At 39.8% G+C, this 25,281-nt stretch overlaps 1 protein-coding gene across 1 annotated transcript in view; it reads left to right on the top strand.

Moving 5' to 3' along the window:
* The first annotated feature begins 3,972 nt into the window (after positions 1-3,972).
* The window catches only part of LOC143023307 (tether containing UBX domain for GLUT4), a 37,655-nt gene continuing 16,346 nt past the window's right edge, over positions 3,973-25,281 (top strand). The window contains exons 1-7 of the mRNA XM_076181838.1: positions 3,973-4,143; positions 4,298-4,398; positions 10,265-10,320; positions 10,862-11,031; positions 11,467-11,644; positions 13,771-13,895; positions 24,315-24,503. Of these exons, the coding sequence (XP_076037953.1) occupies positions 4,324-4,398; positions 10,265-10,320; positions 10,862-11,031; positions 11,467-11,644; positions 13,771-13,895; positions 24,315-24,503 (793 nt within the window). The 5' untranslated portion in view covers positions 3,973-4,143; positions 4,298-4,323. The remainder of the gene's footprint in view (positions 4,144-4,297; positions 4,399-10,264; positions 10,321-10,861; positions 11,032-11,466; positions 11,645-13,770; positions 13,896-24,314; positions 24,504-25,281) is intronic.

Here is a 25,281-nt window from a genome sequence, read left to right as displayed (position 1 = left end):
ACTTCCTGGTTTGACAAAATAATCTGTCAATTTCGTTGATGAGGCCTCTCCTTGCACTGCTTCTGGTGTTTCTCAGAGTTCACATGTGTTTGTAAATCACTAATACCTTTATATGCCACAGAGACGTATGTTCCTGATTTACACACCAAACACTCGGCTTCCCACTCATCCCTGCCTCTTTTAAAGCACGGGAGTTTGTTCTGCATCTCTGCAGTGAATTTACATTTCCGTTTGGGCATTTTGTCAGGCACTTTTATGATTTGGAAAGCCAACAAATTTCAAATCGCAGTTGTGGCGTCAAGCCCACACACAGGCAAACCGTAAGTCTGTAACACCGTCACAGCTGGTTCAAGACTGGCAGACTGACCCGGAGTGGGCGACCATAACAGTTGTCAATACATGTAATAAAGCGAAAGAGGATTATGATTGAAAAATGCTAAAATGCCATAATTATATGCAAGATAAGAATAACAAATACTACAAAGTGAATAACTATGTAATTACCATTTACTTTATGGCTACAATAGCACGAATTTTGAAAAATGGCATGTGGTAGAACAAGGAAAAAAGGCAGGACATTTTAGTTAACTATGAATGCTAAACAGGCCAAGTTGGCAACATTTACCAGCTGACAAAAACTGAACAAGAACTGTACAGAGAGACTCTCATCATTACAGACTAACTACAAAGTTTAATAACATATTATTTTTTTATGGAAGCTAAAATTCCAATCTTGAAGAATTTTCAAAATTCCTCCTGGACAAAGATTCTGACACATAAATGCAGGACATGTCCAGGAAAATCCGGATATATGGCAACCCTATTGTTTTCCTTTTAAAAGAGAGGTAGTCAAGTCAAAAGGTAAGCACCTACTCCCATCCATCACCCTTTCATCTTAGCTCCTCCTGGATGAAGGGTTATCCCTCCATCTTGCCCACTGCCATGGGTCAGAAGCAAAGAAAGGAGTGTAAATACTGTACTTGAAACCACTTTCTTTTTTCTTCCAATTTGCAAGACAAGGCTACAAGAAAATGAAGCTGTAGAGGATGCAACTGAGGGGAGAAATACAGAAGAGTCTCAGTCACTGGATCATTGCACTCATCAAAAGAAGAGAAAGAAAACACTACCTTCAGATGAGCAAGTTCTTTTCTCAACTGTGGCAAAGAAAGTAAATGTGCCAGATGATTCTGAGAAATAATTCCTGTTTAGTGTGATTCCCAACTTCAAAAGCATCCCTAAGAGTGAAAAGCTAGATATTAAGCTTGAAGTCATAAATATCCTTAAGAGGAATAAACTGCATCCAACATTTACTAATCAGCAATATTTCTTTCCACCACATCATTTCTTCCCAGATCCATATTCATCAGTGAGTCATACTATCTAAATACCAAGGGCTTTTTCCCCCCATATAAGGGAGGTAGTCAAGTCACAAGGCACATACCCACTCCCATCCACAACCCTTTCATCTTATCTCCTTGTGGATGAAGGATGATCCCTGTCTCCCACCCACTGCCCTGGGTCAGAAGCAATGCAGCAAGACATGGTACATCCATGGCAAGGCCCCCTCCTGTGGATGTATTACTGCATTGTTTCTGACCCAGGGCACCACACAGTTTCTCCCCTACTTTCACAGTCAATAGCAAGACAAAGCCAACCAAGACCACTTCCCACACCATCACCTACAGTGAAATTCCAGAATCATGCAAACACATATATTCAACATGAAACTTATGTTGCCCAATAGCTCCTAACCTAATATAACCTAACCTATCCATTATACAGAAAAAATAGATGTTGCAAATGGAAAAAATAACTATACTATACTACACTCTATTGGGTATCAGGACCGCAGTCCCATCACCACTTTCACTGTGCCTCTCCAGACTGGCCTGTCTTCAGCCATTTCTCTCCAGTCTTGAAGGTTAGGATTAATCTGTACCATGAAAAATGTGTATGATACTGGAATAGAACTTCACCTGCATGATCTACAACTTCACAGGCATTGTCACTTGTGACTGTCCCCATGGTCAGAAAACTCAGGCATTAGTGATATACCTAATAAAAACTTGAAGTTTGCATGACATTATTCTATTACCATATTTGTAACAGCACATTAACTAATATTATATATATATATATATATATATTAACAACCACAATGCACTTTAATTCTAAGCCATTCAAGGCCAGCATGCTGAAATTGAAATGTGGTAGTAGGCAGTACCACATTTCAATTTCAGCATGCTGGCCTTGGATGGCTTAGAATTAAAGTGCATTGTGGTTGTTAAAATGTATCTCTAATCACTGGGACCCATTTAATGTTGTACACACACCCACACACAGATATATATATATATATAGATATAGATATATATATATATAAATTATATCTATATATATATATTATATATATACAAAATATATATATATATATATATATATATATATATATATATATATTAAGAAGGAAATCCTAGTGAATCATCTGTAGTAAAAACGTAAAACAAAAAAGCACTTGGATGTTTAAGAATATAAACGTCTGCTATTGATCATTTACCTTAATGTTATGGCAAGTCTCTCCTCAGCTGGAATGCTCCGCCTCATATTTGTATTGGCTTTTTGTATGTAGGGACCAAGTAAACTAAGGAGCTCATTAAAACTATCTTGAGACATCCTAAAGTAGTTGAAGAATTTTTCACTGTCAGCTCTCAAATCACCCATTATTGTGTAAAACTGTCCATGAGTCAGTCTTGTTGAAGTTAATGGATGCATCCACATTGCTCTCTGTCTTTCACGACGACGACGGCGGCGCCGAAGAAGCAGAAGTAATGCAACTGCTTCGTCCTCAGAATCCATGCTGGAACTGAAGCTGTGACGGGACACAATGGTGTCGCTCTACCCATACACATGGGCGACTCTGTGGCGTGGCTCAGTCAAGACGCAGTCGCACACGCTTCGGTGTGGCGCCAGAACCAAGGTCTAAGTAAACAGGTCTAATCGCTGGAGTAGTTCTGCGCAGCTTCTGACGTCATTTAGATGCGTCCATTTTCTCTTTGTGATACATTGAAGAAAACTGTGAAACGCCAAGGAAGACAGGAACTATAATATTTTATATATTATATATATATTATATATCATATATATTATATATTCATATATATAGACAGGAACTATAATATTTTATATATATTATATATATATATATTATATAATATTTGTCAGAATATAAATAATTGAGTGGAGCGGTGCGAGCGAAGGCGACGTCATTTTCGAACGACGGACCAACTTCAACTGACAGCTATAGGACCCGCTAACCCCACTTTGAACAGCCAAGTGACGTTCACGGGCTCGCTGCGCCAACTCCCTCGAAATTCGGTCGGAAGTGGTTAGACCTTATATTCTTAGATCTTGGCCAGAACGACGCAGACGTCGCCGTCGGACTTCGGCCCAACCAATTACTCTCATTTGCTCATAAACAATAATAACACTAAGCCAAGTTATCGGCGATTAAACACCAAAACCTTAATATTCCCTCTTCAACTTCCTACAGTAGCAAGGGCTCCTATCCAAACTGTAAACACCCTTGACTAAATGGATCAGTACATGAAAAGTAAAATCTCGTACGACGCCTGTCCAGGACTGTCTATACGAAGTTGCTATACAGACCATAAATACAGTCATGCATGAAAGTGAATTGTTTATTTTGACAGTTACAACCTTTTGCTTCTTAAAATGTTTAATGTAGCTCAGTTTATTCACGAATGGCGTTATCTAGTGTTATCAAATGTTTTGGTAGTCGTTTAAATATTTTGTTCTGTAGTGTGCTAAACGATTGAATCACTGAAGTCACAGCAACCTTTCTCGAATTTAGTTAGATTAATAAGATTCTATGATATTTTGTCTATTGTTCATATTCGAATGCGTATTTCATACACTTATTTTCTCAGCGCTATTTAAATAACCAGAGATGCATCTTCTGCATATGTATATGATCATTGTCGTTCGTAGGTGCACGTAAACATAAAGAAGCGTATGTCTGCTTGTGTGGTTTTAGGTTACTATGTAGTTATTACACTCAGTATTCTGGATTGATATAATAGAATCTCAAGTCCTGGGTCTTGAATCAGCATTATTAACCGAGTGGTAAGTGTATTTAAACAATTTCATGGCATTCATACCCAATAAACTGTCCGCAATTGAAGGATGACTATGACCACTTTTAGATAAACACTGAATGTGAGTCAGCAGTAAGTTGAAAATCGAATGTTAAAATACATGTATTTCTATTTTGGAACAGATTAGATAGCATAGCATTTCAAGAAGATGTCTGTCATAGTTCAAGGCCTTAATGGAAGAAGAGCTACTGTCAAAGTAACTCCAAACACCAGCATATTACAGGTACAGTTTGTAGTTATGCATTTTCAGTTAAAGAGTTCCTCTTGTGAGTTATATTACCGGCTGAGTTTGTTCTTGTCATTTATGAAGCATATGATTATGTATTAGAGTGTAGTTGTGTAATATGATATTTGGAGTTAAGCATTATCCTTCATCAATCATATCACTACATGCCATGTTCTCTACTTACTACTAGACTAACTAGTAACTAACTTACTAAGACTAAGTCATGGTAAAGTTGTTTCTTCGGCACTGACAACAGCTGTAATGTATTTAGAGTTTGGTAAATGTTTTGGCACTACCCTTCAGTTTTCTGATGATAGGAAATCACCACAAACAATAATTGGTAAAACTAAATAGCTCCATTATTTATAGCAAAATAAGAAATGTTGATACGAAGGGCAGAATGGAGCTTGAATGGTGGGTGAATAGGTCATTCTTACCAGTGCATCAGAAAGGACTTGCAAAAATTATAGTAATCTCATAGCAGTAATGTGCACAGACATTGCAAGGAGCAGGAAATTGGGCACTTCACTCTTTCTTATGATTCGGATTTGGCATCTATCCGGTAGGGTGCAACACCATTTTCCACATTATAATTTCTGAATTGTAAGAAAATAGAAAAAGCCTGGGAGAAAATTTTTTCATTCATTTTTATATATTTTTGTGAAGGGCACTTTTGGGGCACAGGGCAAAGGGGCAGGTGCTTAGGCACCCCTAGCACCCCCCCTCTGCATGCGCCTGTCTCATAGATACATAATATTGCTAAACATGGAATTTCACTAATTTGTGATTTTGTAGTAATTTATAATATTTATTCTGGTGGTATATTAAGAAGTGTTTTGGTCTCCTATTCACCATTGGCTTAGTTGTGGAATTGAATTCCACACTCCTCTCCAGTTCCAAGTAGTGACTGTTACCTGACCCAACAGTCCTAGTGCATAAGGCAATGGAAATAAGCTTACATGCTTTTTTGTGTTATCCTCAGCAATTGTAATTGATATTTCGAACTATGTGTTCCTTTCATTATCTGCACTTTATGTATATTGATTCAATGCCAAATAAACTTAATATCATTATCATTTAAGAAGCTTGCTGGCTAAACGGGTTGGGGCGTCGTTACTTGTGACGAAGGTCGAGGGGATGGCGGTTTGAATCCTGTCACCAGCAAAGTTGAACCAAGGGCATGGTTCATTGAATTCCACACTACAAAGCCCTCTGTGAGGGATATCGTCCTAGCCTTCTGATATGGGGGAGTTTGTGACGTTAAACTATATCATCATCATTATTATTAGCTGTAGCTATGCACCAGGTGCAGGATCCTCACCACAGTCTTATGGTATTTACTTGTCTTGCATCCAGAAAAGTGAATGATTACCTGTGGGTTATCTGCAATTAGACAAATGATGCATTATTTTTCAAGTTGGTAATGCTCTGAACCTTATGACATCATTACCTCTCAACCAAATCTCAGATGACAGGACCCAATTAGCTAAATAGTGCCATCATGAAACTAAGGAGAGAAAGAACCGATTCTGGTAAATTTTTAGAAGTGCACAGCTATGCGATATAGCAATAGAAAATAATTTTGTTAATTATAATACATCAACGTAATATGTTTTTTTCTTGGTGAAAATTAATAACAAAAAAGTTGTTAAAGCTGATTTACTAACGAACAAAGTTGTGGCGGGTGAATGATACACCATGTTTGTTTTGATATATGCCAAGGTTGAAGAAATGAAAGGATAATAAATTTGTCTATTCTAATCTAGCCTAAGCTGTAGTTAGTAATGCAGTACATGTAATTCTAAAGATCATCTGGGTCATCATCAGTCACAGATGCTGACAGTCTGATTAAGTACTCAATTGGACTGCGGGGAATAGAATTGTAGCATAGCTTGAAGGAATCCCATTGTCTTTGTAACAGTGCTTATTAACATCACCTGGAGTTGGAGAAAACCCAGTGCACAATGTGACAACCATCATCTAACTGACATTGATAGGACTGGACAAATGACAACATGGCATCTCGATGCTATGTCTGCAGCTTTATTTGGTAGTATGTTTGCTTTCAGCAATTTTTTTTTTTTTTTATTGATTTCTGCCAAGAAAAATGTATATTACATTGATGTATTATACATACATACATATACCAAGGCTTTTTCCCCTTTACAAGGGAGGTAGTCAAAAAGGGAAAGGCATAAAATCATTTCCACCCATTCCATCCCTGAATACACTCCACACCCCTCCACCCTCCCTCTTATCTGAGCACCTCCTGGATGACGGGTCATCCCTGCACCTTGTCCACTGCCCTGGGTCAGAAGCAGTGTCGCAAGACACAGCACATTGATGTATTATAATTTACAAAAATGATAATTTTCTAATGCTATATTGAGTGAGTGTGCACTTCTAAGAAAAATACCCAGATTCCTTTTCACTTTTCATCATGGTTTCTGTCCAAACATAACCATCTATTATCTGTACATACTTCTTTCCCATTGTTAGGGAGATTGCCACCCAAGGCATGCTTCCATCCCTACCCATTCTACTTTCAACCATCACCCAGTTGTTTCCCTCCTAACATAGTTCTGTGTGGACAAAGCCACCCCACCCCCACCCCCGGCCTGTGTCAGAAGCAATGCAGCAAGATACATCAAGACAGCATATCTATAGCAGTGTCTGGTAGCCCAAGTTGGTGTACTCCGACCACGTCATTTACATGGTGACCCTTCCTGCTCATCCCTTCATGCAAAAATAAAAAAGACAAGGGAAAATTCCTTCTAGCTGCATCAACTTATTGCCCATTCTCAACCATGTTCCATTTCTCCACACCTATCTCTTGCATTTTTCCATTATTGTTTAACAAATATTTTCCTTTTACTAAAGGCCCCCTTCATCCCATCCATCCATCTTATTCTCAGTTTTTCCCACAAATTCACTCCATCCACCTGTCTTCCATACTCTTTGCTAGTCTTTCCTTATGCACCATACATATACCAAGGCTTTTTCCCCCTTACAAGGGAGGTAGCCAAAAAGGAAAAGGCATAAAATCATTCCCACCCATTCCATCCCTGAATACACTCCACACCTCTCCTCCCTCTCTCTTATCTTAGCACCTCCTGGATGACGGGTCATCCCTGCACCTTGTCCACTTCCCTGGGTCAGAAGCAGTGTCGCAAGACACAGCACATCCACAGCAAGGCCGCTTCATTAAATCAGTGACTCCCCCCCCTCTCCGTCGCCCCATGCATAGAAGGAGAAGACGGGGAGAAATCTCTTCGAACTGCGTCAAAATTTGCTCACACATACTACCTCACCCCCCATTCCACCTCATGCATCACAACATCATCCATATACAACCATTCTCCATTCACCCCTGTCTTCTGTCCTCTCCTGTCCTTCCTCAACAGACATTCCCCTCTTCCTTAACCCCTTCCATATGGTGCCGCACACGTAGGCATCATGAGGAGCAAGTGGATTCGCGACGCTGCCATATCGGCGTCTTGATTATATTTATTGTAGTCGCCCCTGTGTTTTTACATTCTCCCTAATCTGCTCTTAATCCCATTCTCTGTGGTTTTCAAAATTCACGGGTGAAAGAGAGAACGATCGATATAAGCCGTGACTATATTTTATGATGCGAGTATTATTACGACACGTATGGCTGGCATTGGCTGCTGCCCGCGAGATTTAAGTCCCGTAGTGAAGTGGTTAAAGCCCCCTTCACCCCATCCATCTACCTCATCCTAGGACGTCTCTTCATGTTCACTCCCTCCACATCTGCCTTCCATACCTCTTTTACTAGTCTTTCTTCCCTCATTCTTTCCATGTGTCCAAACCATCCTAATACTCTTTCATCAACCCTATCTCCCAACTCCCTTTCCACCACTGTTCTCCTCCTCACCTCCTCATTTCTCACTCTAGCCTAGTAACCCCCATCATATTTCTCAGACACCTCATCATCTCAAACACATTCAAACTCCTTCTCTCTTCCTCTCTTATGTTCCATGTTTCTGCTCCATACAGTGCTGTTGGCACAATCACTCCTTCATAGTCTCCTCTTAGCATCCATTCCCAAATGTCTATTCCTCATTACACTTTTTAATCCACCAAGGCATTTACTCGCTTCTCTCAATCTACATTCTACCTCCACCTTCACTCCACCTTTTCCTGCCACATTTGCACCCAAGTATCTAAAACTATCCACTGCCTCCAGTCGCTCTCCCTTAATGCTCACTTCCAGTCTACTGCCACTTTCACCCCTTGTACATCTCATCACCTTACTTTTACCCACATTTATCTTTAGCTTTCTTCTATCACACACTCTCCCAAACTCTGTCACCAACTTCCTCAATCCCTCCTCCGATCCTGCCACAAGCGCAGTGTCGTCCGCAAACAACAGCTGGCTCACCTCCCACTTTTCTCCATTTTCTTTAACCATCTCCAATCCCTGACCCACTATCCTTGCATTTACCTCTTGCACAACCCCATCCATGTATAAGTTGAACAGCCAGGGCGACATAACGCATCCCTGATGAAGTCCCACCTTTACCTCGAACCACTCACTCTCTCCATTTCTAATCCTGACACAAGCTCTACTACTCTCATAAAAACTCTTGACAGCTCCTAGAAGCTTTCCTCCTATCCCATATATCCACAAAACCTCCCACAGTGCCTTTCTGTCTACCCTATCATAAGCCTTTTCCAGATCCATAAAAGCCCAAAAAACATCCTTCCCCTTTCCTATAGCTTTCTCACATATCTGTCTTACTACAAAAATCTGATCTACACAACCTCTACCCGTCCTAAATCCACACTGTTCCTCACCAATTACTCCCTCTGTTCCTCTCCTAATCCTCTCAATCAAGATCCTCCCATAAGCCTTCCCAACTACACTTAACAAGCTAATCCCTCTGAAACTACTACATTCACACTTGCACCATGCCATCCCATTATTCTTTCGTCAACTTGAACTGCTAATTTTCTTTCCACCCCTGTTTTTCTCACCTAATTTCTCACTCTATCCAACCTTGTAACCCCCACCATACTTCTCAAGCACTTCACAAATACATTTAAATCTCTCGTTTCTACTTCCCTTACACTCCAAGTCTCTGCCCCCATACAGTGCCATAGGCATCTTCTTTTGTAATTTTTGTATATTCATTCTTTGATATTTTGCATCTAGGATATGCCAGGATACATTTGTATTGTGTATTTCCTCCATGGGCCTAATGATGGTTACCTGCAAGAGGTGGTCCTGTGAAATTGATGTCAAAATTATCTCACTGACACTTGTCTTCAGAACCTATCAATGCCCTTATCTTCATCGGTAAGTGCAGTCCTAAGGGGCTAACACTCAGTCTCTGTATTGGGTTAAAGATCTTGCTCTATCACCTTTGTATTTCTTTAACATTTTTGTATAAAAATTCCACACTACAAAGTCCATGGTAAGGGCACCATCCTAGCCTCTCAATAGTGGGGAGTTAGTGACTACCAAATCATCGTCAAATAATTTCCGCAGTCTTGCGGCATTGCTTCTGACCCAGGGCAGTGGGTGGGATACAGGGAGGACCTGTCATCCATGAGGAGCTGAGATGAGAGGGAGGGAAGGGTTGTGGATGGAAGTGGAAATATGCCTTTTGTAAGGGGGAAAAAAAAGCCTTTGGTATATGGATAGATTTCTGCTCAGCAAGCAGTTTATAACCATATTTATTCACAAATACTTATGTTAGTGGTGTAGTGGTACCTCAGAACTCTGAGAAAATTTTGCTTTGGTGATGATTTCAAGTTCTTTGACCACATGTTTTCCTCACTTTTGCATTTGATTCTGTATATAGTGTGGTAAATCATAGATAATTTTATTTTCCAGATTCTAGAAGAAGCATGTAAGAAACTGAAGTTAGACCCAGATTTGTATGAGCTGAAGTGAGTAATATATTATTTGTTGAAGGTGTAATCATGTTCTCATATTTAAAGAGTATATGATTAGGTGGTTTGACCATATAGGAGATGAGAGCAGCAAAAAAGGATTTGGAAGGTAAAAGTGGATGGAGGAAGATGAAAAATAAAGTAGATACATGTGGAATAGCTATTGAGCAACGAATATTGCAAAATATAGTGAATGGATGAAAAGGTAATGAAGCCCAAAGGGATATTCTCATCAACTTTGTAAATTATATTGAGTGGATTAAAGAGGAGTTAGCTATATAATGAAACAGTGGGGTAAACCAGGTGTTGCTGTCAGGCCCTGTTATAGGAGAGCTGTGTCCCAACCTCTTGACAGATATTCCACTTGCATCAAAAGCTCTTACTGTCCATACACATCATTCTTAGTATACCCTTGAAGTTCACTTAATCCATTTTTGCTCACCACATTCCTTATGTACATATAATTTGGCTGTGACATACTGATTTTTATCATTTTCACATTTTATTTATATTGGACATCATATGCATTTCCTTTTAGACGTGGTCGCAATACAGTAGATCCAAGTAGCACAGTAAGGTTCTCCAACCTTCCCAACAATTGCAAATTGGATTTGGTCGAAGCTGCAACCCCAAGAAAATCTTCTAATGTTGATGTAGTTTTAGTGACAAGTTCTGGTGAACGGCTTGAAAGGGAATTTTCTTCAAAATGTAAGATTTTATTTATTTTGTAATTTTCATTTGTAAATTTGTGATAGGTAATTTTCTATTCAGTCAAACAACCTGTTGTTTGAAATTGCATGCTGAAGACCCATAGACCATGTGTTACACAGAAAAGTCTTGTAGCACTGTTTAGAGTGAGCAAGTGTGTGGCACTGGAAGATAACATGATCTTTATTTTGGATGGTGATGTCATTATTTTTTATTAATGATAGTAAACACTTTACTTTTGGTATTTATATGAATTAGTAATGATAGAAATGAATCCCATTAGCTTTATTCTGCTTTCGTTGATGAATGAAAGCTTTGATAGCCAGATTAACTGCCATCCAGACAAAATGGGTTGATTGATGTACATATGAGGTGACATTTGCTTACAATTTTTTAATTGCTGTATTGATATATTATTTATAAATTTTCTTTAAGGCTCACTTCAGGAAATTTTGGAAACTCATGAAAAAGCTGGTGCGAAAGGCCTCCTTCCTCAACCAGACAGTGGCGTGGAAGCTGTTGTTGTTTATGCCATGAGGCAGGTTCGTGGGAACCAGTTAACCTCAACCACACTTAAGGACCTTGGTGTTGTGAGCGGAAAATGTATGCTAAGGTATGTTTGCAATGTAAAAGTTCCATATTCCGTTATTTCTCAAAATTGCTTAACTGGTGAGAACAAAGAAATTATATATATTATATTTTGCCTTATCCCCCATCTAGGATATTGGCTGCATGTTATTGTCGGGTTGAAAGCTGCTCAGTAGCATGCAGCTGATACTTTAGGGACTAGAGCCACACATCATTTTGTCTGTGGTAGAAGAAACCGCTATTCTTAGAAAAATGATGATACTTTATTTTACTGCAACTCTCCCTCCTTTATGCTGTCCCTCCCACTCTTGTTACTGTCCTGTACCACTTCTCTGAATATTCATTTCTAATTTTGCCGAACCCTGTGGTAGGGCAAAAGAATACTACAACCAAGTTATTTCCACTTGAGTCATAAACGTTGACCAAAATGGGACAGGGATAGGACTAGGCATCCTTCTCCCTGTAGCCTCAAAGGGGACATTCCCAAAAAAAGCAAAGGCATAAGAGGGTCTGGGAGGAGTTTTCTAACCAGCACCCTAAGGTTTTGGGTCATTTAATGTCCATGGTTGTAATACAGATGAGAGTAAAAGGGAAGAGAGATAGGCATTATGTTTGTGAGAAGAAAAATGGATGTGTTGGTGTTGAGTGAAACAAAGTTGAAAAGGAGGGGCAAGTTTGAGTTTGGGAGTGTAGTTGGGAGGTTCTCAGAAGTGAAGAGAGGATAAGATAGAGAAAGGGGTGGCTATACCAGTAAGTGAAGAGATAGGTAAGCATGTGGAGTGGAAGGAGGTTTCTTCAAGGTTGATGTGGATGAAGGTGGAACTGGGAAGAGAGGTGTGGGTTTTTGTAAATGCATATGGGCCCAATTGTGAGAAGAGTGTAGAGGTAAAGGAGGCTTTTTGAATGGATTTAAATGAGTGTATAGAGGGATTAGGGCAAAATGTCAATGTAGTGGTATTGGGAGACCTTAATGCTAGTGTAGGAAAGTAACCAATAGATGGAGTGGTTGGAAAGTGTGGAGTTCCAGGAAAAAATTGTAGTGGAGAGTTGATGGTGGAGATGTGTCTAGAGAGTTGATGATAGCGAATACAGTGTTTAGGAAAAAAGTCAAGCATAAGTATACATGGGAGAGGGTGGTGGATGGAAGGGTGGTAGATAGAGCCTGAGAAATATGATAGGGGTTACTAGGCTGGATAGGGTGAGAAACGAGGAGGTAAGGAGGAAAACGGGAGTGGAAAGAGAGTTGGGAGATAAGGTTGATGAAAGAGTATTGGGATGGTTTGGACACCTGGAAAGAATGAGTGAATAAAGATTAGAAGAGGTGTGGAAGGCAGAGGCAGAAGGAGTGAACATGCGGGGGTGACCAAGGATGAGATGGATGGATGGGGTAAAAGGTACATTGGGAAAGTGGGGAATGTCAGTTGAGGAAGGATGGGAGAAGATAGGGGATGATGGAGAATAGTTGTGCATGGATAATGCCGTGATGCATGAGAGGGAGCGGGTGGTGGATGGGGGGTGAGGGAGTATGTGTAAAAAATTAATTTGACGCAGCCCAAAAGGATTTCTCCCTGTCTTCTCTTTTTCTGCATGAGGGGATGGAGAGAGGGTTCTCCAATTAAATGAAGTGGCCTTGCTGTGGATGTGCTGTGTCTTGTGACACTGCTCTAACCCAGGGCAGTGGGCGAGATGCAGGGATGACCTGTCATCCAGGAGGAGCCAAGATAAAAGGGAGGGAGTGGAGTATATGGGGATTGAATGGATGGGAGTGGATTTTTTACCTTTGTTTTTTAGGGAGGAAAGAGCCTTTGGCATATGTATATATATTTTGCCTTTAGATGGCATTAGCATAGTGACAGTACCCAAGAAAGGCTAGTGGAATAGAGTGGTGTATAGGTTGTTGACATGGTTAACTAGTTGTATTAGAAACTGGATGTGTGTAGATAGGAGATAAAGGGAACACAGGCTGAGGGAAATACTTTTATTCCTGACTAGTTTTGCCTAAGTGGCTTCTTCAGAGGAATGATTCCTCTGATGAAGCCACCCAGGCAAAACTAGTCAGGAATAAAAATATTTCCCTCATCCCGTGTTCCCTTTACCTCCTATCCACATTTGTCACAATGTTCACACAAACTGAATGTGTTTAATTAACAGGTGCCTCCAACAGTCCAGTACTACCACAGGCCAAGCTCATGTAGGTGAGGCTTTATCAAGGCCGAAGAAAACACAAGAAAAAGCAGAGGAGGAAGATTGGAATAAGCCAAGTTCAAGCTTTCATAGTAAGTTGATTGTTTGGCTCTGTTTGCTGTAGTTGTATTTCTATGATCTTGCTGTGGTGAGCAAATATATCACAAGATTTTGAAAGAACATTAGAGTGCATATTTAGAGGTTTAGAAGCAGCCTGGTAGAATGTGTATAGAGACGTAGGTATATTATGAGAGAAACTTAATTCTTTAACTTGTAGAGAATGGCCTTGGAGCTGAATGAAATTGTTTAGATCCAGAAAAAATACTGCCTCTTGAAAATAGAATGAGATAAGTTTAACCATTTAATGGGTGGGTAGTTCCCCCAAAGATAGGGAAAATATCTGGTAAAAGCCAGGAAATTATAACAGATACCATTAATATCATTGATGGGAAACCTGAAGGAAGAAGGCAGGGGATAAGTGTGAATGGAGAATGGTTGTGTATGGATATTATTTTGATGAAGCTTGAAGGGATTTCTTCCCATCTCTATTTTCTACATGAGGAGACAATGAAGGAGGGTTGCCATGTAAGTGAAATGACCCTGCTGTGGATGCACTGTGCCTTGCTGCATTGCTTCTGACCCAGGCATTAGGCAGGAGACAGGGATGACCCTTCATCCATGAGGAGCTAAGATGAGAGGGAAACAAGGGTGGTGGATAGGATTGGGTGTGTGCCTTGACTGGCTACCTCCCTCATAAGGGGGAAGCCCTTGGTATATTGGTTGATAGATATGAGATATGCAGGCTGACAGTAGCTGACAGTGGTCCCTGAACCCAACAATAGATCTTTCTGGAAAGAAATGTTTGACAGTTGTTTGTGTCTTATCAGTGTGGGTGTTTCTGGGTCATTGGCTGACCAAGACTGACCCTCAGACTCGGTTCTTCACCAGACTTCCCCAGACACTGGCCCAACCAAGAAATCTCTCCCTTGATAAACAGCAACCACATGTACTCAACTACATTTGGGCTATCACGTAGTACTGAAATAAAATCAACATGGAATAGCTCTATCCACAGATTTGACTTGCTCCATATGCATTCACCACACAGGAGACACAGAACACCTCATTCTTCATTGCCCTACTGTCACCCTACCCAGACAACAACACAATATCTATGGTTTGAGTGCTTTGTGAACCAGGCCATGCCCCTCTACCTGTTTGAAACTTTTGTCGGCCTTTAACAGACTTCTCTCAGGTTTGTATATTTGTAACATGCTGTGTCTTGCAGCATTGCTTCTGATCTGGGCAGGGGACAGAGATCTCCCTTCATCCACAGGGAGTTAAGATGAAAGGAAAATGATTGATGGATGGGAGTAGGTTTGGTGGGGCTGGGTGCATACCTTGGGTGGCAACCTCCCATATATGGGGGAAGAAGCCTATTCATATTTAGATAGTAACATGAATAGTAAAGTTTCTCTGTTGACCATATATGTCTTCCTTAAGTCCATGGAAACCTAAAAAATATTCTTACCCTTTGTTACATAGTTTTCAGATACCTGCCATGCCACAAAAATTTTATTTGTGCGCCCTTTTCCTCTCCTAAATTTGAATTGCTCTTCTACCATTCCTTTTGTTACCTTCCTAATCTCAGTTAACACCCATGACCTCACCAACCACACTTAATACATTGATCCCTATAAAGCTGTGAGATTCATACTTGTCTTTTTTCTCATGGGAAAGCAGAACTATGCGAGCACTCCTCCAATCCACCTGAACATTTCCTTTCCTAAGGCATACATTGAAAATTCTCACCAGCCACTCCATTGTGATTACTCCACCCTTTGTCTGACATTACACATGACGCTCATCCAATCCAAATGGCTTTCTAGATTTTATTTTTTTCATTGATGGGCTGCTGAGGAAAAAATTCTGATATCCAACTAGAAGAACTGCAAATGGTGGTTCTTCTACAGGGTCTAACAGATAAATCCGTACAAACTTTGAAAAGGTTTTAAGCACTTAAAAAGTAACATATGGCCATTTGTCTAATAATTTAGCCAGTTGTATACTAGCACCGGTGCAATAAACATTAAGCAATGGAACAAGCCAAACGTTCAGCCATATGCGAACTTCGTCGCGCGGGTCACACTCCTAGTGCCATAATAAGGATGCTAAAATACTCCAGACAAACTGTTTACGATGTTTGTAAACGTTTTGATGAGACCGGCGAAGACCAACGAGCTGCTCACAAGCCCAGAAGGGGCAGAATTCTAACACCTCGCTTTTTAGCTGGTCTCAAGAGAAGTGTCAATGCAAATCCAGCCTTACCATTATCGACATTGGCAAAGAAGAGAGGTGTCAGCACAATGACAATTCACAGAGCATTAAAGAAATTGGGATTAACCTCATTCTCACAAAGAAAAAGACATCTTTTGGCACGAAAAATGAAAGAAATCCGCTTGACCAGGTGCCAAAAGCTGTTGAACTGGATGAAGTCGAATGGCTCAGTCATCAAGTTTTTTTCCAACGAGAAGATTTTCACGGTTGATGCGACTTTCAATAAGCGGAATGATCGCTGGATAGCCTCCTCATCCTCAGAGGTTCAACACAAGACAACGACGAAGAAACCAGCAAGTGTCATGGTGCTCTGTGTGGTGTCAACTGAGGGGGACGTCTTCACTCACTTCTTCAACAACAAGGAGAAAGTCAATGCCGTTGTCTATTGCAAAGTTCTAGAAGAGAAAATAATACCCTGGATGAAAGATAAGGCTAGTGGCAACCAGTTTGTCTTCCAACAAGACTCGGCTCCAGCCCACACAGCGAAGAGGACCACTAACCTTCTCGAAGGGTCAAATGTGCAGTTCTGGAACAAAGAGTTGTGGACCTCAAATTCGCCAGACCTAAACCCTTTAGATTATTATTTTTGGGCGCGAATTGAGGCCAAGGCATGTGACAAACCACACAGAAGTATAACAACCCTGAAGACAGACATCAAGAAGGCTGTGGGTTCATTATCAAAGTCTGAGATCATCAACGCTGTATCCAAGTTTCGTAAACGCGTTGAAAGCGTCATAACAGCTGAAGGTGGTTACATTGAATGAAATCATTGTTCTTATTGCCTTTTCTAAATATACTGAAAATTTCATAACTCTCTGTTTATTATAACCCGAGATATTAATCTTAAAACATGTGATAAGAAGTTGTACGGATTTATCTGTTAGACCCTGTAGTTGGATATCAGAATTTTTTCCTCAGCAGCCCATCAATGAAAAAATAAAATCTAGAAAGCCATTTGGATTGGATGAGTGTCATGTGTAATGTCAGACAAAGGGTGGGTGGCTGGTGAGAATTTTCAATGTGTGCCTTACACAACATACACTTTATAAAGGATTTGTGGGAAAACCCAGTTTCGGCTGTGGCATTCCTTGGGGAGACGGGACTGCTCGGACAGACAGTCTAGGGAATGACAACAACAACCACCATTTGCATGTAGCTTTTGGTCCCACATGGAAACTATATCCATACTAAAACATCACAGACAACATGACTCAGGACTGTTAATGACTACTGTGGGGCTGTGGGTTTCTGGTCTGTGAAACTTGAGGTAACAATTATATACTATGATTGTAATAAATTCCTTGTTTATTTGCCTCTTCCTTGAGTATCGTTGTTCATTGGTTATGATTGATTTTGCTATAATTAGTATTAGGGATACTTGCTGGCCAAGCAGGTTAGAGCACTCCTACATGGGGCAGAGGTCAAAGTCAAGGCAAATGAAATCTGCCTGGCAGCAAGTAAGTTTGTAGTAAGGGCATACAACACTCCTTCAAAATGTTCTCCATAAGGAGACACCATCTGAGCTCTCTTGGAAAGTGTCCATGATGTTAAACCAAATTGTAATTAATATTAAGTAGTAGCAGTTGTAGCAGTATTTTTTTTCTCACTAGGCTTCTATAAAGGTTGAATGATGAAACTAGTGGAACTAGTGTTTATCCTGTTGTATGACTTAAATACATCACTAAGGATTCAGGGCATATGCCAAGGAGTGTTCCCTTCACCATCCAATATTTATCGGTAGCTGTGCCTGTGACAGATGTGATTGATCTGATCTGTCAATGAAAAAAAAAATGGTTGCTAGTAAGAGTTTGTAAATGCACTGCTTGACAAAAGTACTGTCCACCTGGGGGTGGGGTGGACAGTACTTATGTCAGATCTGGAAAGACTCGTATGAGTGGCATGGTTTTGCACCAAATATTCTGTCTACCTACAGCAAGCTGGGAAGGGGCAGAGCATATCAATGAGCCAAGAATTAATCATGTTAATCATGTCTGTCATTGTCTTGTTGGTGAGGAGGGAGGCTATGTACTACAACCCCTCTATCCAGGGCTTCCTCTTGAACCTGACCTCGATATCTTCTGAGCCACCTTGTGTTACCAATATGAGCAATACTAAGGATCTGAGTGCAGAAACCATAACCCAGACAGTTGCCCTCAAGAAATCTGGCCAGCAAACGAAGGAAATTTCCTCTAATTAAGGTTCAGAAGAGGCTTCTTCACCAGGTGGTAACTCGTATACTCCCAAGTTGGCAATACAGTAGTTGAGAAGTCTCTCTGAACACTAGCTGAAGTGTTTTGGGTTCTTTGTCTTTTGTCTGGCTGTCACACATGGCCCAGACTTTAGTTTTAGTCCAATCACCAATCTTTTTAAGCCTCCCAGATCTCCTAACAATAGAAGAAGTGTGGCTGCCTCCCTTGTAGGTAAATCTGGTAACCCAGCAGCAGATGGTACGAGCACACACACCAGCCTTTTCAGCAATTTCCTTTGTTTGCTGGCTAGATTTCTTGAGGGCAACTATCTGAGTTATGGTTTATGCACTCAGATCCTTAGTATTGCTTATATTGGCAACACAAGGTGGCTCAGATGTTGTGGTCAGATTTGAGAGGGGGACTTGGATGGAGGGGTCATGGCAGACAACCTACCTCGTCACCAACAAGACAATGACTGATGTGACTAATTCTTGGCTTGTTGATGATATCTGCCTCTTCCATGTGTGCTGTATGCAGACAGAATTTTTTGTGTGAAACCATGCCACTCATGTGGGTCTCTCTAGATTCGACAAAAGTAATGTCTGTCTCACCTTGGGTAGACAGTACTTTTGTTGAGCACTGTGTGTGTGTGTGTGTGTGTATATATATATATATGTATATATATATATATATATATATATATATATATATGTATATATATATATATATATATATATATATATATGAATGAATCAAAATCATTTGGTATTACATCAGGCGAAGCAACAAATAGTTTATTTTGACTTCAGGTGAGACAAAATTCTTCCCTCAGATTGTGTGCTATTACCATCATATTCAAATGGTTAGTTCTCAGTATTAACCCCTTTGGTATGCAGACACCTTTGAGGATAAAATAATCTTGTGCAAGCCAGAATAAAAATTTGCAGTGAATCAAGATGACTTCCCTCCAACTGAATAAAGCTTACATTATATACAAAAAAGAGGCCCTTTCCCCCCATATAAGGAAGGTGGCCCAGTCAAAGCATACATCCACCTTTCACATATCTCATGCCCATGAACACCTATTTGTTGCCCCCTTTCATATTACCTCTTTAGGACAAAGGGTCATCCTTGTTCCAGACTCATTTTCTGGCCAGAAATAACAAATAAAACCTCTGAAGGTTGTCAGCATGCTGAAGGGGTTAAGCTAAATTTTTTGTTCTCATTTTCATTATCATTAGGAGACAGTATCATAGGTGAAGAGAAGTTGAAGATAGTGACTACCAGAGGACTGAAAAGTGCCAAGGAAATGACAGCCATAGGTTTTGAGAGTGTGAAGCTTATGACTGCCAAGGGAGTGGAGAGTGCCCGAGTGCTGACAGCCCAAGGAATGGAGAGTGCCAAGAGAGCAACTACAGTAGGAGTGCAAAGGGCAGCCAAAAGAATGAGAACCTTTGGTTTAGAGAGTGCCAAGAAGGTTCTTTGTCTGTTGCTACATAAAGGTGTGATTCCTAAACTGGTGAAGAAGACACAAGACCAGGTTTTTTAGTATGTTTATTCAACTATGAACATCTTGAAATTCTCCTTCAAAGTTTCCGAATGGCACTCCAGGTAGTTCTCTCTATTTAGAATCTCAAAAAGTAGGAGGCCTCCAGTATTTGGAATGAAAAGTTCCAAAATCCAGAAAATTGCAGATACCAAATGCAGATTCTGATGTCCTGGTACATTTCTGAAAAGCATTTTTGTTCTGAATATTGGGGGAGACAAGGTTTGTTGTACCTCTTTTGAATCTTGTTTTGAGATTTTGCAACTTTCTTTGCTTCATCTTCTGTCTAGGAATGGGATAAGATGTCAGGACAGGAATTGGTGATGGGACATTAGTTGGAAGACCAGTTGCTGCCTCACCACCTCTTTTGGTGCACTCTGGGTTCAACTCCTACTAAGGTGTTGAAGCTGAGTGTGAGGCAGCTACTAAAACTGTCAGTATAGTTAGTCACTGTCTAAAGCTTCCTTCAACTATCTAACAATAACTTCATTCTTCCTATTAACATCCAAAATTCCTTCAGTGATGTGGGGGGGGAAGGGCAGGAGATGGTGATCTCAGAGAAACCCTAGTCACACTCCATGTACTAGGACCAAGGGGGTAGTATAGTCTGGCAGCAGACTGCATGATTGACCAACCCTGTTCAGGGTCCACTTTGCTCACCCCATTTGAGGAGGAGGCAAGAAAAGGTCCCCTAAACAAAGGCCTCTTTACCCAAACCTACCTGGAGAGCTGCTCCCAGCAAGGTCACTTTAACTGTGTTTGAAATAATGATGAAAAAGAAATGAACAACTATAGCAATAATAATGGAGGAACAGCCCTGCCAAAATCAAAGCCTCTCTACTTCATTCTTGCCCTGCTCCATACCTCATAAATAAAATGAAGAGGCTACCCTACAAGCCCAGGAACAATCCACAGTGACAGCTCATTGCCCACCTTGTTCATATCCACACATGTATATATAAAGACGTACATTTATGCATGCATTTATACATACATACTGAATTATGGACTAGTGTCCTTGACCAGCATGATTGTCAAATTGTGGGAGAAAATTGTGAGTCCATTGGGTGAAGTACCTTGAAGAGATGAACAGGCTTCATATCTGGAAGATCATGTATGTCAAACCTTTTAAGCATCTTGAGAATGATTGATGTACTGCAAGAGAGAGAGCTGGGTGGATTGTATTTACCTGGATCTTGAGGAAGTCTTCAACAGAGTTCCTCACACTTAACTATAGTGGAAATTGAATAATATTAGAGGATTATGAGGTGAACTTCTTGAATAGGTGAAAAGCTTCCTCAAGGAGAGATACATTGGGACAGTGGTGAAGGGTAATATATCAGTATGGAAGGTAGTAACAAGTGGAGTGCCTGTATTGTTCCATATCCATGTCACTGACATGGTGGAAGGTATAACAGCAATGTTAATGTGTTTGCAGGTGCCACAAAGATCATTAGATGGGTAAGAGGTGAGAAGGATTGTAGGATGTTGCAAAAAGACTCCGAGTCGAGGGGAAAGTGAACATCAGTGCAAGATAATTGGAAATTAATATCAGCTCAAAGAGAGCATTAAAGTACTCAGTAGGAAATGAGGATATTACCCAGGCAAGTGAAGAGAAAGATCTGGAGGTAAGATTGTAGGGTAGACATATAGTCTGCTGAGAAACATAAAGATGGCTTTTCACTATGTGGATGAAAAGAATAAAATCAGACCTTAAGCCATCTAAGACTGGAATATACAGCAGTGGTATGGTTCCACTCAAAGTACAAGATATAAATAAGAGCGAGATCAAAGAGCAGCAGTCAAGATAGTTCCCATCCTTGGAGGTAAATTATGTGAGGATAGGCTGGGAACATTAGATGTGCCAGTAATAAGGATCAAAGAGAATAGAACCTGATTACAGTGTTCAGAGCATTAAAGATGGTGGAAAAGGTCTTTTGATTGGGGATAATAGGGTATCATGAGGTCATGATTACAAATTAAAAATGTGTAAACATCTGAAATAGCCTAGGGGGAAATAACCCAAGTTGGAGCCATGTATGAATTTCAAGGGAGGAATGATAATTAGAGATTAAGAGACAGAATCCCACAAATGTAGCCTGCTCTCTGTATACAACCAGGGAAAATATATGCTGTAGGACATTTTCTCCTCTGTAAAGCACAGTACATTGCTTTGAACAAGAAATCATCTGTTTTTGAGACGAACATTCTAGCTTCCAAGAAGCCTGAGAGAGAGCAAGATCACTGATGGTTGAACCTAAAACTATAAATGCAATGCACTGTAATCTACCATGGGACTTTCCAATCCAAACAACTTAAAGAAAAATCACAAACATAATAGAGGAATCCCCGACACAGCCTTCTACTCCCTTCTGTCTACCACATTTGTCCACTACGGAACCACCTCCTTCATTCCCTCCCACCCCATCACCCCCAGTCTCACTCTTACCCAAAGAAAAGACCCAACTTTCCTGCAAGAATATTAGAACAAGTGTCAGAATACATTAAAACTGCCATGCCAGTAACCTTCCTGCTTCAAAAACACTGCCAAAGTATCTCTTCTCCAAAAACACAAAGGAAATCTTCCATACCCTGCCTACCCATTGGAGCTTGCACTATCTCAAAACATAAAGTCCCAGCTGAAACACACCCCACAACAGCACCAGTTCCTTATCCCAGGGTCCACAAAAATAAAAACGTACCCAAGTTCCCTAGACCTCCTAGTGGCCCAAGACCCATCTGGAAAGAATGGTTATTGATTAAACTTGAATCTTTCTCCAGAATCCATCCCATCCCTTACTCTCCAAATATCCCTTCTCCACATATAAAAAAACACCACACCTCCAAAAAATAAACCAGGACATTCCCCTTAACGTATGCTCTCTCCCTTTGCAAAATACCACATTCCCACTTTTGTTATCAGAAATACCTCTCCCCAAAACAACCTGACAATCCCTATATATATATTGAAGAACTCCAGCTGACAGTGACCTACCCCTCCTCCATGAACCCCAAATGATAGAACCTATACCAACAATTGTATCCAATCAACTTAAATATTAATGCTCCTGATCCTATAGTAGAAGTACTGAAAATTCCAATTCTACAATGAAATTAATGAGGATACTTTATCTCAAATTGGGACCATAAGTTACATTGCCTACCCCAAACAATGAATCATAGAAACAAATTATTTCTGGGTTTTATCCTCGACATTTTCTTCACTTAAAGACCCTCCACCTTCAGCATCTAAAAGGATCATGCCACTGAACCTATGATCTAAAGTTATCCCATGCAAGCTGGGGAGTCAGCAGAGGATCACTTGGGAATCTCTGCCAAACCCTTGTACAAAGCAAAGATCAACTGCAAATACCAAGGCTACTCCTGTTTTTAACACAGCCCTTAGAATATTGAAATCTGTGCACTCACTTGGTACTCATACAGTACAATTTGATTTGAAATAGATAAGAGGGAAAAAAGATTAGATATTATAAATTTGAATTGGTTCCTTAACATGCATTTTGGTGAACAAGGTTAGATAATTGAATAATAAAAAGAACAGGCTTTAGATCTGTAGCTAATGTAGACTATCCTTAACTTTTGTATGTTAAGTGATCTATCTTTGATCTATCTAAGCTGACACCTTCACTTGTTTCATAGGCTTGTAAGAAAATTGCCATGTATTAGCTTTGTAATATAGCCTTCAATTCTTAGAAAGCATGTAAATACAGCTTATCATCTTGCCACCTGCTGAATGTTATGTTTTAACTTTATAACAATATAAATGAGGTGGTAGACACCAGATGATTGTATTTTAGGGTACGGTCTAAGAATTTTATGAAAGTATTCTTGTTAATTGAGTAAGGAAAAACAATGAAATTTCTAAAATATTTTGAAAGAATTTTTTTAGCTCTTAGTCTCATAGTATAGATTTGGGCTCAAGTCTGTTGAGTTGATCAAAGCCAAAGGTATGATTAAATCATAAACTGTCTCAGAACATTTTTTAATTGTTGAAAATTGAAACTTATAGAATGATAGAAGGGATTGGATTTATATAATTTTTCATACAACTTTATATGGTATTGTTGTTATGAAATGAGAATTATGAAACTTAACAAACCAAATGTGTTTGTTCTATATTATAGTGAGCATACTTGGTATGTGTCTAGTTTGGTAAAAGAAATACAGTGATGGTAGAGTTTTTCCAACAAATGATTTATTTTCAAACCAACGGAGAGTCTAGTCATTGGGTGTATAACAGAAATTTGGTAAAGCAAGTGTAAACTTTAAACATCATAATGAATAATTGATACATTTTATTTTCCAAACAGGAATTCATAACATTTTGTCATTTGTCATTATTCTAGTTTTATGATCTTGCACAACTTCATTTAAAAGTATTATTGTAATCAATCATTATTTATCCAATGGCACATCAGGGCCAGTTTCAGAACCTGCAAAGTCGTCCTCTAGTTCTCCTTCTACCTCATTCAGTGCCTGCTCCACCATTACACAGCCCACTGCTCCCTTCAGTGCTGCAGCTACATCTGAAACTCCTGTTTGTGAGCAAGATCTACCTATGAATAGCACATCTCAGGAAGGCTTGGCAAGTGAAAGGGGAAACACAGGTAATCTTTATTTTTGTTAAATATGAGTCAAATTCTTGTGTGCAGCATTGGATGCCTAATGTATGATGCATCACCCTATTCACATTATGAAATATTAAGTCACTGCTGTTTTACTCATTCTCTTTCACTCTGAGTAATAATAAACACAGAATTCAGGGGTCACCCAGCTACAACTACAAAATAAATATAATCAGTATGTCAATGCCTGCATCCTCTTATACTCGCTCATGCCTCATGATGCCTACATAGGCTAATGTTCACTCAATCCACCTCTGCCTTCTGCACCCCTTTTATTAATCTTTCTTCACTTATTCTTTATATATATATATATATATGTATATATATAATATATATATATATATATATATATATATATATATATATATATATATATATACTGTATATATATTTATATTTGTGGTTCATGAATAGTAATGGCTTAATACTGTATATTTCCAATAGGCCTTTGAGCCCTCACACTGAGAAAGGTTTTTATTCCTTATACATACATATACCAAAGGCTTTTTCCCCTTACAAGGCAGATAGCCAAAGTTAAAGGTATAAAGCCACTCCCACCCACCCTATCCCCACACTCCACTCCCATTTACCACCCCTCCCTCCCTCTTTTCTTGGCTTCACTTGGATAATAGGTCATCCCTACCTCTTGCCCACTGCCCTTGGTCAGAAGCAATTCAGCAAGACACAGCACATCCACAGTAATGCCATTTCATTTAATCAGTGACCCCCCTCTCCATCCCCTTGTGCCTTGTGAAGAAAA

The sequence above is a fragment of the Oratosquilla oratoria genome, chromosome 3, assembly GCF_046742065.1.
Source record: "Oratosquilla oratoria isolate Oo_2021 chromosome 3, ASM4674206v1, whole genome shotgun sequence".
Taxonomy (NCBI): Eukaryota; Metazoa; Arthropoda; class Malacostraca; order Stomatopoda; family Squillidae; genus Oratosquilla; species Oratosquilla oratoria.
Note: the sequence above shows the minus strand (reverse complement) of the source record. Positions and strands in the feature narration are given on the sequence as shown.